Source organism: Rattus norvegicus, chromosome 9, assembly GCF_036323735.1.
Source record: "Rattus norvegicus strain BN/NHsdMcwi chromosome 9, GRCr8, whole genome shotgun sequence".
In the NCBI taxonomy this organism is placed as follows: Eukaryota; Metazoa; Chordata; class Mammalia; order Rodentia; family Muridae; genus Rattus; species Rattus norvegicus.
This window is the reverse complement of record NC_086027.1, coordinates 83,309,377-83,320,928: the sequence shown is the minus strand read 5'-3', so window position 1 is coordinate 83,320,928 and position 11,552 is coordinate 83,309,377. Positions and strand designations below refer to the sequence as shown.

The following is an 11,552-nucleotide window of genomic DNA, read 5'->3' as shown; positions in this document are numbered from 1 at the left end:
GGCCAAGTGTCACTTCCTCTGATCTCAGGCTGGAAAACATTCTGTGGACCAAGCAGATTTTCTTGGACCAGTTCTTGGTGATGGCTGAGACAGGCTACTAAAATGACAAAAGTTGGCTGGGGAAAGGAGCTCACACCTGCAGTACTGGATCCAGAGAGGGTTCTTGACCACTGCTGGACTACTTCAACGTCATGAGGCCTCTGTAAAAGCTCCCTAGCTCTAACTTGCCCATGAAGCTCTGTCTTTATCATTTTTACCCCAGACAGGAAAGGGGCTGGATCATGGGTTTAGAATCTCTTGGAAACTAGTTTCTCTTACAGAGGAGGCCCAGAGAGGCTGACATAATTAGATGCACTTTTTAAAAAAATTTTTTTTCTTCCACACCCTGAGTGCTACATTTGATTTTTGGGGTAAGGCCTCTTTATTATTTTGCTCTGGCTGTCTTGGAACCCTGGCCTCAAACCCAGAGATCCACATGCCTCTGTTTCCTGAGATAAAAGATGTCTATGCCTGACTACTTTTAACTAATTTTAAGCTGGATGGCTAGCTACCCTCCTAACCAGTGACTTTTAAGACATGAGTCTCCAGAGCCTGTTCCTAGGCTTGCTGTGGTTACTCCACCTTCCTGGGAAGACAAGTCTTCTGTGAGGGAACAGGGATGAGCAGCTAGTTCCACTTTGTCCCTCCCCTCCCCGGGGCTTACAAATTCAGCCTTGCTTCCCTTCCAAGCCAGGACTTAATAACTTTATTTGCATTTGACTCCTTCTACCATGTGGAAGAAGAGGTGGGTGCTGGCAGCGGTTTGGGCATCATGCGCCCTCTGGTGGGCCTCAGGAGCAATGAACACAGTTGGCTACACATCAGTCAATAAAGTCTAGCACAAGGTTGCAATGATCCTTACTCAGGTCTGTACTCCAGACCCAACTTCAGGGAACTGGGCTTGTTGGGGCGAAGCCCTGAACCTCTGGCTCTCATACTCGCCCGTGTTGGACACCCGCATGTTCTGACGAGCCTTCATCTGCTTCAAGCGGTCCTTGTCCACTTCCTGCTTGGTGAGGACGAAGAAGAGGATACCACAGGGGAAGCCGATGGCCCTAGGGATGGGGAGATGGGCACTGGGTTTGGGCAGGGACTGGGACTGAGCCAGAGGAGCTAGAATTAGTCCAGCTTTGCCACTTGTACAAATGCCGCGGTGAGGCATATTACTTCTACCTGTCCTTTGTGCTGAGTGCTGGAGGGAACCCACAAATCAGAGCCTCCTGCTGCTGCCTGCTTTGGACAACCATAATAGTTCTCTATTATATCCTGGCCAACTCCAAACTCCTAAGGCAGGGCACTAAAAGCCCAGTGTGGTCCTACCTACCTTTTCATCTGTCCTCTTATGGCTGATATTGATGAGCCTCTTGTGCTGAATGCTTCTGTGTGATAGCCTAAGCAGCCCAGGCTTGCTCTGAGTTAGCAAAGGACCTCTCTGCATATACTGTCTTGTGTCCCTTGCCAGACCTCTCTATTTTTCTTTACGGTGCTGCAAATCGAACTTAGGGCTTCAAAGATGTTAAGCATGTGCACAACCACTAAGGTACGTCAACCAACTCTCAATCAGAGTAACTACTACTAAAAGAGGGCCTTGGCAAGTGCCAAAGAACAGGAAGCCACAAGAGCTGGTGACAATTGCAGCTGGGAGCCTCAGTTCCCTGCTTGGCAAGATGAAAGTGCAATGTTTACCTCAGAAAGCTTAAAACATTATATGGCACAGTACTGTCATACCTCAGACATTTGCTGGAAAAAATGTTAATTTCCCTTCCTTTTACTTTAGTGATTGATAATCAGTAATATGTATTAAAACCAGAATCAGAACCACAGAACTCACAGAAACGATTCTAGCTTCTATACAACACAATCTGACACTATTTTAATTACTGGGATTGGAATGTTACCCCTGCTCCCAAAGGGAAGGATGAATCCAACGACTCCAAATCAGATCAGCTCAATTTGCTCCAAAGAAAAGCCACTGTCCCCCAATTTTACATATTATTCCACCCTCACCTCACCCCATTCTTCTGAGATTCCATCCCTTGAATCCAGCAATTTCCTTCCCTTGGATTCAGCTCTGCCCTTGCAACTTGGAGAAGTTTCTAGGTTCCAACACCTTTCAGTACACTCCCCACTGGTAGGCAAAGGGGCAGTTAAAACTCACCAGGCTAGTCCCACAGCTTTCATGGGGTTCTTGCCCCTCTTTCTGGGAATGTATTCTAGCTCAGGGGAGAGGGGCTCAGGCTCCTCCTTGCATTCTGGTGAGCTGTGGCTCTGCAGTGCTCTGGTCCTGTTCTGGGAAGCCTTGTTAGCTGTCGCTCCAGAGAGGATCCCTGTGAATAAAAGTACCGCAGGTCAGTATGGGGGATGAGGGAGGGTTAGAGGGGCTGAGATTTGAGGAAGGGGAGTGACTGCAGTTTGGAGTAATAAGTGCTGTGAAGAATCTAAAGAGAAATGGGAAAATCGCCATCGGGTGACACCTTTGGAAGCTACTTCCACGTCACTGCGGACTCCTCACCCTGGTGCCAAGGCAGTGAGCTTCGCTGCTGTTCTACTCAGAAGACAGGTTGGGAAGGACTGCAGAGGAACTCACCGGAGACATACGAATGAAGGAAATTCGGGGAACTGTTTTAAAACTGCAGGACCTTAGCTATCCTAAAGGATAACTAACTCCATCCCGTTGAAGAGGAAGCTGAAGCCCGGAGAGACGAGCTGCTTCGCACAAGGTCAAACCGCTAATTACTCAGTGCTAGAACTCAAACCTCCAGAAGCCTAGGGCTCTTTCCTCTGCACTGCGGTGAGTGTGAAACCCCTGGGACGCGGGAGTCGAAAGATGTCTCTGGTACTCTCTCTAGCAATAAGACCCTAGACATGCCGCGCGACCTAAACGCAGGGGTTGGACTGGATGACCTCTAGAGCATCTTTTCACCCCCAGACTCTCTTAAGATCATAAAGAGAGATGTGGGCAGCAATTGGCAGCCTGACTTCCTGCTGTCGCGCTGGGTAGGATGTAAGGGAAACGGAATCTTTTAAAACCCTGCCCTCCCCAGGGTCCCTCTCCTTACCCCGGAGGACGCGGGCATTTCTCGCCCCCCGGCCCTTCAGCGCCGTAGCAGCTACCACCGCCGCCATGTTCGGGTCCCACCCCCCTTCACTGCGCTCCCCGTCGGGAATTGTAGTTTGCGTAAGGGGCCTCCCCCGCGCCTTCCGTCCTGCCTACAGAGTCGAAACTACATTTCCCAGAAGTCCGCATAGCGGGCCCGGGAGAACTACTCCTCCCAGGAGACGCCGGAGGCGCGCACGCTCGCTTGTTTCCCTCCAGCCGGGGGCGGAGTCGTGTAGGGTGGAGCTTGGACTCTCCCGCCACGCCCCGGCCTGGTCATCCTAGTTCTGCCTTATGATTGGCGTCTCTGTTAGTCCACCTCTGTTGCTATTGGCCCGGATGCCGTCGCTCTTTCGGCTGGGAGTCACCTACGCCTACTTCCTCCCGGGAGGAGGGGCTCGAGTTCCGCGTCGTCGCGCAGAGCTGACTCTGGGAGGCGTTTGGGCCCAGAGAAGTGGATCGGTAGGTTTCGCCGCATGGAGTCCGAATCGGAGAGCGGAGCGGCCGCTGACACCCCGCCTCTGGAGACTCTGAGCTTTCACGGAGATGAAGAGATCATTGAGGTGGTAGAGCTGGATCCAGGCCCGCCGGACCCGGGTGAGAACTGACGCTCCTGAGGCCACGGGACAGGAGGCACTCACCCCTGGCCTCTGACCCCTGCTTCTCCCCAGTTCCCCCTCCCCCCATCCCTACCGGTCGTTCCTACCGACATTTCTCTCCCAGACCTCCTTCCCTACCCCCCACATTTAGTTTCTAGGCCTGGCTGGGTGGGGGTTCCCTGACGCCTCCCCTGGCCCTTCCCCTCACACACCCCCTTCCCATCATGCCCTCTGTCCTCTCTTCCTACACGGTCGCTGGCCAACACCGGGTCTTCAGACCTAGCCTCTCTCTCCCTCCCCGCCCCCCAAGTGCTCTCTTCCTGCTCGGTACGTGTGGGACAACACCTTAACCCTTGGCCACATGACCCACCCTAGCGTCACCTTTTTCATTCTTCAACCCTTACCCCATTCCTTCTCTATCTTTTCGAGCTCCATCTTTTAACGCTTCTCCCAAAGCAGATGATCTGGCCCAGGAGATGGAAGACGTGGACTTTGAGGAAGAGGAGGAAGAAGAAGAGGGCAATGACGAGGGCTGGGTCCTGGAACCCCAAGAAGGGGTGGTCGGTAGCATGGAAGGCCCCGATGACAGTGAGGTCACCTTTGCATTGCACTCAGGTAGGCCTTTGAAGGGATCACCTCAGATCAGTGCAGATGGGCCTTTGAGTATGGCCCATGGCCCTAGGGAGGTTATTATGAGAGACAAAAGTGAAAGCCACCTACTTTGGCCTGCAGGATATTCAAAGGAAGGGCCAAAAAGGCACTGGAGTTAAGTGAGACCCCTGAGTTCAAATCCTACCTCTGCTGTTTAGCAGTCTGTTACCTTAGTTAGCTTTCTGAATCTTGGTGTTCTTTAAAAAAAAAAAAAAAAGTTATCTTGGATGAAAGTGAATGGGAGTAACCCAAGTGGAAATTAAAGGCAGTTTACACTCGAAAAGAAGCATTACCAATAACCTCAGATGCTAGCCTCGTGAATTGTAGCCTCGTGAATTGCTCATAACTTAATTCCTACTCAGCCTGGTATGGCCTGTGCTGTCAGCTGTGACCATAGAGCCACCTCTTGGCTTGCACCTCAGAGTGCAGACTGAGGGGAACAGAACAGCAGTGGGATATGCTCTGGAGGAGGACTTGGAGCTTTGTGGGCTTGGGAAAGATTTCTCTTAACAGTCTGATGCTCCAGACAAGAACTGGATGCAGCCTTCCCAGGAGAGAATAACTGTGGCTTTGGGGAAAGGGAATGTGCTTCCTGAAGGTTCTGAAAGGCCGAACTCTAGGTGAGAGCCCTTTCTCATGGACTGTGTCTTGGGACAGCATCTGTGTTTTGTGTGAGCCTGGACCCCAAAACCAACACCTTGGCAGTGACGGGGGGTGAAGACGACAAAGCCTTTGTGTGGAGGCTCAGCGACGGGGAGCTCCTCTTTGAGTGTGCAGGTGAGAGGCTGGGGTTGTTGTGTTCCTTTGGACATCTTGGCGGGTGACTCATGTGAACACCCAGCAGCTGTTTTCTAGCCTCTGTCTTGTACTGGGTCCAGGGACCCGCAGTAGAAGTTTGGTAGGCATTCGGACAGGAAACGCTAATGGGCCAAGGGAGGCTGGCTAAGATGAGCACGGTGCTGGTGCAGGAGTAGGCAGCGGCCCAGAGAAAACAGGCTCTGGTTGCTTCATAGGGAGCCGATAGTATCTGGTCTTGGAAACCTGGAGTGTCTGGTCCCCGGAGCTGCAGCAAGTTTGATCCCTTGTTTGCTGAGGTCCTCCTACCTTTTTTTCCTGCTTAATTACTTTTAAAAGGTGACTAGCGCATGGGTCACATGTCCCCATCATTTAGATATTTTTTTAATGTTCTTCTACCACTTTTTCTTTTTTAAGGTTCTATAGTTGGGTTGGTCTTGGATGTAGCCAAGGCTAGCCTTGAATTTGTTACATCTCTTAGGCAAATTTGAGTCCAAAACTGCCTACTTCTCTTTGCAGGCCACAAAGACTCTGTGACATGTGCTGGTTTCAGTCATGATTCCACCCTAGTGGCCACAGGGGACATGAGTGGTCTTTTGAAAGTATGGCAGGTAGAGACCAAGGAAGAAGTCTGGTCCTTTGAAGCAGGAGACCTGGAGGTGAGATCCTTGGAGTGGGTCTCAACTCTGTGGGACCTTAAGTGAGAATGAGGGCTTCTGGGAGGGATGGTGGCAGGTATAGCCCTCTGTATACTGGAGAAGTTTGCCTTGAGCCACAGCACCCCTGGTCTAACAATGTATCTGTTTATCTTTAAGTTCTTGCTGACCTTAGAAGGTCACACCTTGGATAAGGTTCATGGACTCTTAGGTAGGCTGGGTAGCAGGCCTTACTTGCTGATCCTCCCTCTCTGACCAGTGGATGGAGTGGCACCCTCGGGCTCCTGTTCTGTTGGCCGGCACAGCTGACGGCAATACTTGGATGTGGAAGGTACCCAATGGTGACTGTAAGACCTTCCAGGGCCCCAACTGCCCTGCAACCTGTGGCCGTGTCCTCCCTGATGGTGAGAGCAGTCGCCTCTTCCTGGGGGGGGGGGGGTGGCTCCAGTGACTGGGGGTACTTTAGTCATCCCAGTCTCCTGCCCTACACTAGGTCTTGGCTGTGACTCCAGGGGGAGTTTGGGGACCCCCTAGTCTATCCTTCCTGTTAATTCTTTTCTTGGTGTGTCTGAGTGTCCTTTGTCCTCTGGTTATCCATGCCTTGGTCCTTAGGAAAGAGAGCTGTGGTAGGGTATGAAGATGGTACCATCAGGATTTGGGACCTCAAGCAAGGAAACCCCATCCATGTACTGAAAGGTATGAGAGGTGGTGGTGGGGGTGTTTTCCTTGGCTTGGAGGGAGGAGCCTGAGAGCCAGGTACAGAACTCGGAACCTTGGTAAACCTGCTCTGTTCTAGGGACTGAGGGTCATCAGGGCCCTCTAACCTGTGTTGCCACCAACCAGGATGGCAGCTTAATCCTGACTGGTTCCGTGGACTGTCAGGCCAAGCTGGTCAGTGCCACCACTGGCAAGGTAAGTAGCTTAGGCTTCTGTCTAAACCTTCTGTCCCTCCCTGTCCTTCTCTTTGCCCAGGTCTGTGAGCCTCTTCTCTTACCTATAGGTGGTGGGTGTGTTCAGACCTGAGACAGTCGCCTCCCAGCCTAGCCTGGGAGAGGGTGAGGAGAGTGAGTCCAACTCCGTGGAGTCCTTGGGCTTCTGCAGTGTGTGAGTGTGAGCAGAGCCTTGGCCTGGAGACCCAAGAAACAAGAGGGAGGAGGTGGTTTTGAGGAGGGATCCACATATTGGAACCAGGGAAGAGGGAAGGTGTATGAATCTAGGACCTCAAGAGCCTTCTTTGTGTCACCTGCTTCCCAGCATGCCTCTGGCCGCTGTTGGCTATCTGGATGGAACCTTGGCCATCTATGACCTGTCTACACAGACACTTCGGCACCAATGTCAGCACCAGGTATGATGTCTGGGCCTTTGTTCCTACACATTGGGCTGCTGTGCTAGCTAAAGGGCAGCCTGTCCTCTGTGACCACTCTGAGAGTGGGGATGGGGTCTTCTTTCTCCTAACTTCTGCCTTACTCCGTTACTGTGTCACATTCCGGACAGTCGGGCATTGTTCAGCTGCTGTGGGAGGCTGGCACTGCTGTGGTGTACACCTGTAGCCTGGACGGTGTTGTACGTCTCTGGGATGCCCGGACTGGCCGCCTGCTTACTGACTACCGGGGCCACACTGCTGAGATCCTGGACTTTGCACTCAGCAAGTAAGCATTGTAGGCTGGCAGCTCTAGAAAGTGGATCTAGCGTGAGGTAGCACAGGTCCCTGGTGGAATGGGAAGGGATTCCTAAGGGAAATGAGACCCAATGCCTGGGTGCATCCTATGACAGAGGCATGTGGGCCACCTGTGCAGTGATAGATGGTCCTAGAATCCAACCCTGTCCCAGCCATTGTGGGGCATGAGGTTGAGAATGAGCCTCTCCTACTGGGTCTGCGCGCCTCCCATGTTAGGGGTTTCCTTCACTGACTGCAGTTTGCGTGGGCATAGTTGAATCAGCTCCCTGGCTTTGGGAGAAGGGCGTGAGAGCCAGGTACAGACTCAGCCAGCGACCTATAATAGAGGTGATGCTGGAGCAGCTGCCTCGGGGCCCTGGGGAGTGGGCTGGCCCTGGGCCTCAGGTTCCTCCATCTTTTGACCCCTGTGTTCTGTCTACAGAGATGCTTCCCTGGTGGTGACCACCTCAGGAGACCACAAAGCAAAAGTATTTTGTGTCCAGAGACCTGACCGTTAACGGCTGCAGCCTCTGGCATGGTGTCTGGTGTTGAGGGGGGGATAAAGGGACCCCTGCCCTCCCCCAGCAGAGGTGTGGGTGCAGAGGGAAGAGGAGGGGAGAACATTGGACTGCTTTCCAACCCTTTCAGCTGACCTGCCTACTCCTTGTCCTTTTCTTCCCTGGAGACCCACCTTGCCAGGCCTGCCCTCCCCTGTCCAGCCCTGGGGCCTTTTAGGAGGCCATGTCTCTTTCACTTTGATTCGCTGGTGTGAGCCATGGGGTGCGTCTTTGTATGTTGGGGGTAGGTCTTTGAGGTTCCCGTTCTTTCCCTTCCCAAGTCTCTGGGAAAGGAAAGGAGGAAGAGAGACTAGTTACAGATTTTAAAAATGTAAATAAAATATACTTCCCGTTGGCAGTGTCTGTGTGCATTCTGTGTTGGCTGGACAGGAGGTAGAGTCTTCCTGCGGTGCTGGGTCCTTCCAGGGCAGTCCGCTGGGCCCTCCCACTTCCGGAGATGTAGAAGGAGATAACCTGCAGTGGTGGCCAGAGATTTATTTGGTCTGGGTGAGGTCTCATGGAGCAAGGGCTCCAAGCCAAAGAAGTGGGGCACTATGAGATAGATGTGTGTCCTGGGAGGCAGCAGTAGCTACTGTTTCCCTAATTCAAGTCCAAGTCAGTGCTGCATTGGCTACTGGAGTGGTAGGCAGTGCTGGGGCCTGGATTGGCCCTCTTGGGTCTTCCTCGAAGCACTTGTAGCCACCTTTGGGCAGCTGTCCTCCAGGGGGCCGTGTAGCGCTGATCACCCAGACCCATGGCCACAGGCACAACTGCAGCACTGGCACTGCCCAATGAGATGAGAGATAACAGAGTTACAGGCCCTAGTGGTGGCCGCCGCTCATAGGCCAAGACTGACAGGAGCAATGTGGCCACATAGGGCCCCCAACACAGCAAAAAGAGCAGTGTGGCTCCTGCCTGTGCCCTAGCCTGCCTCCAGGTGAGAGCCCTCGCTAGGGTTGAGGGTGCATCACGGCACACCGCCCGCTCCAGTCTGCGGATCTCCCGCAGCTGGTGGTGGGCAGTGGCCAACACTCGGACAGAGAGAAGGGCAGTGGCCCCCACAGCGGGCAGCAGGAGCCCATAGACTTCGAGGTAAAGGTAGGGGGCTGGGAAGATAGCCTGGGAGCTGCAGTTGGCACCAGGACTCCAGTGGTTCCAGCCCAGAGCAGGCAGGCTGGCAAAGAGCAGGGAGCTGATCCAGGTGAGGAACAGGGCTAGCCGCACACTCCCATGGGGCCGGAGTGGCTGCAACACTGCCATGTAGCGTTCCCCATGCACCAGCAGCAGATTGGCAAGCAGGGAGAGGAAACAAAAGTTGGGGGCCAAGTGGAGAAGGAGGCAGGACCAGTACCCCTGATGGCTCCTATTCCATAGCCCAGGCAGCGTGGGCAGTGCCAACCCTGTGAGTAGCCCAGCTAGTAGTAGGCTTAGAAAGAAGCAGCCAGCAGGTGGGCTGCGTAAGTGGCGGTCCAGGACAATGCCTAGGGCCAGGAGCAGGTTGGCGATGACGATGAGGCTTGCCAGGACCAGGGAAAGCTCCTGAACCCCTCTGGGAATGGCTGACAGCTCAGTGGTGTTGTGTGACATCATGGGTCTTGGCGCATGGAGGGTCCGGAGCTGCAGCCAGCATGCCTGGATGGAGAAGTGGCCAGAATTAGGTTGGTCCTGCAGCCACTTCCCCGGTGGGGACAGCACATTAATTGTAAGAGGCTGCGGACTCAGACTGTGAGCCATCCCTTGTTTTCTGACACAGATTTTCTCAGTTGCCAACTTAGAAAAATTACATAGGAAAATCACTTCTGGTGGTATCTTAGAAGAGGCTGTGCTTCAGGCGATAACTACAGTTCCCAACAGGCGGCTTCACCTATCTCAGTCATCCTATAGCCCCCGGGCAGCCATGTTTATGTCTGTTTAGACTGGAAGGCGACCTACCCAAAGCATTTGTCAGCCTTTGCCTGCCCACATCAGGGTGCCAAGAGAAGACAGTTGCTGGCCAGGTACTGGGTGAGAGGCTCCCAAAGGCCAGGTCTGGGAAATCAGAGTGCCCTCACCCCCACTCTGTCTACACGTGGAGCCTGTTACAGATCACTGAACAGCCTCCGGGTAGGACTTCCAGCCCATAAACTTGACTCATCCGCTCCACACTAGCAACAGGTCCTTCCTGTGAACTGGAGGGAAGGGTGGGGAGATGCTTGGTAAGGAATTGGGGGTGCTAAGGACAAAGAACCCCCTCACTTCTAAACACAGGCTGAAACCAGGAGATAAGGAAAAGCCTCCTGACTGACCCTAGCTTGCTTGTTTTTACTTGGCTGCCTGGTCTCAGCCCTGGGCCACAGTGGGAGGGGTCCTGGATCCTGTCAACAGGAGCATCTGCTGTTGCTAGGATCAAAGTCAATACGGAAGGATTCCACCCTCTGTCCTGGGACCAGCATCAGCTGTATAGTTACCTTAGGCTGCAAGATGCTCTCCTGATGCTTACCCCTCCAATGGCCTCAGTCGTCAGGCTCCCCCACAGCCTGCTGCTCAGGCCCAGCTTCCCATCTCCGGTAGCCCCCTTGTTTGTTCCCCTTCCTCTCCACACCATCTGCTTTTATTAAACTACCAAGACCTAGCTTGAACTAGAGCTCCCACCCTTCGGACCCTCACCAGTCTCCCTCAGAATAGCAAGAAAGGTAAAGACCGGTATCCAGGGGTCGTGCCCTGATGGCAGGCAGACCATATATATCTCCTGAATGGCTTGAGCCAGTGCAGTGACCTCTTCAGGGTCAGGCCTGGAGAGGTTGGTACGTAGCTACTCACATGGCTGTTAGGAACAGGTAGTGCTTGCTAGCTCTTCCTCTGAGGATCAAAGAGTCACAGCAGCCACTCTTGTAGGTCTTGGGGCCATGCCGGGTGTCCTGGTCAATGAGTGCATGGTGCTTCTATGCTGGGGACAGCAGGAACCAGGTTTGCCTGCTCAGACTCTGGCCTGGCCTGGGCTCCTGAAGGGATGGAGGAGTCCAGGCTGGAGGACCTCGCTCAGTCTTGGCTCCGCCTCTGGGGAGGGACGTGGCACATCCTGACTGCTTTTGCTGAGAGGCTCCCCCATCCTGTGTAAGTGAACCCATCCCTAGCAGTCAGCCACATCATGAAACTTGGGTGGTGTTTCCTTACCTCTCTGAGAACCCTCTTGCTGTCATTGCCAGCTTCACCCGGGAAACACGCTCCAGCTAATGAATAATGTTTGGTACACAACACTCCTCCCCTCCTGCTAATAGAGCCGTTTTAGGTATCTTAAACCCTGAACGCACCAGTCAGCAGCTCACAACCAGCTAGATACTAATGCTGGCACACCAAAGGAGAGTGTGCGCGTAAGAGGGAGGCAGGGTTGGGGCCTGAGAATCTTCACTGACCCAGCCTTGTCTTCCTGAGTCTGGAGTCATCCTGAATACTTCTCAACTTCTCTTGTGAGACAGGGTCTCACATTGCTTGGGCTGGCCCCAAACTCCTGTATAGTAGAGT

At 53.4% G+C, this 11,552-nt stretch overlaps 3 protein-coding genes across 7 annotated transcripts in view; 1 reads left to right on the top strand and 2 right to left on the bottom strand.

The window, feature by feature from the left end:
* Positions 1-3,172, bottom strand: part of Pnkd (PNKD metallo-beta-lactamase domain containing) — a 68,507-nt gene extending 65,335 nt beyond the window's left edge. The window contains exons 1-3 of one of the 2 annotated variants that reach the window (NM_001134753.1): positions 3,099-3,172; positions 2,198-2,366; positions 718-1,094 (exon numbers count right to left, since the gene is read on the bottom strand). In NM_001134753.1, coding sequence (NP_001128225.1) covers positions 902-1,094; positions 2,198-2,366; positions 3,099-3,165 — 429 coding nt within the window. In that variant the 5' untranslated portion in view covers positions 3,166-3,172 and the 3' untranslated portion in view covers positions 718-901. Of the gene's footprint in view, positions 1-717; positions 1,095-2,197; positions 2,367-3,098 lie in introns of those variants that run through there. The other variant, NM_001134750.1, reaches the window with a different exon arrangement.
* On the top strand, positions 2,604-8,410 carry Aamp (angio-associated, migratory cell protein). 4 transcript variants are annotated; one of them, NM_001106920.1, is made up of 11 exons: positions 2,604-3,733; positions 4,195-4,350; positions 5,044-5,163; positions 5,701-5,840; positions 6,097-6,241; positions 6,450-6,533; positions 6,634-6,749; positions 6,838-6,941; positions 7,092-7,182; positions 7,332-7,486; positions 7,937-8,410. In NM_001106920.1, exons 1-11 carry the CDS (start codon positions 3,613-3,615, stop codon positions 8,010-8,012), a joined length of 1,308 nt encoding a protein of 435 aa, NP_001100390.1. In that variant the 5' UTR covers positions 2,604-3,612; the 3' UTR covers positions 8,013-8,410. The 4 variants fall into 4 exon arrangements, with proteins under 4 accessions (NP_001100390.1, XP_006245229.1, XP_006245231.1 ...); XM_006245167.5 differs by having other exon boundaries at positions 3,599-3,733; positions 4,192-4,350; positions 7,937-8,405; XM_006245169.4 differs by lacking the exon at positions 2,604-3,733 and adding an exon at positions 3,927-4,062 and having other exon boundaries at positions 7,937-8,405.
* Positions 8,411-8,531: 121 nt separating this feature from the next.
* Gpbar1 (G protein-coupled bile acid receptor 1) lies at positions 8,532-11,034 on the bottom strand. The gene is made up of 2 exons (NM_177936.2): positions 10,851-11,034; positions 8,532-9,683 (listed from the first exon to the last, which is right to left on the bottom strand). The coding sequence occupies exon 2, from the start codon at positions 9,639-9,641 to the stop codon at positions 8,652-8,654; it is 990 nt and encodes a 329-aa protein (NP_808797.1). The 5' UTR covers positions 9,642-9,683; positions 10,851-11,034; the 3' UTR covers positions 8,532-8,651.
* Between the last annotated feature and the right edge of the window lie 518 nt (positions 11,035-11,552).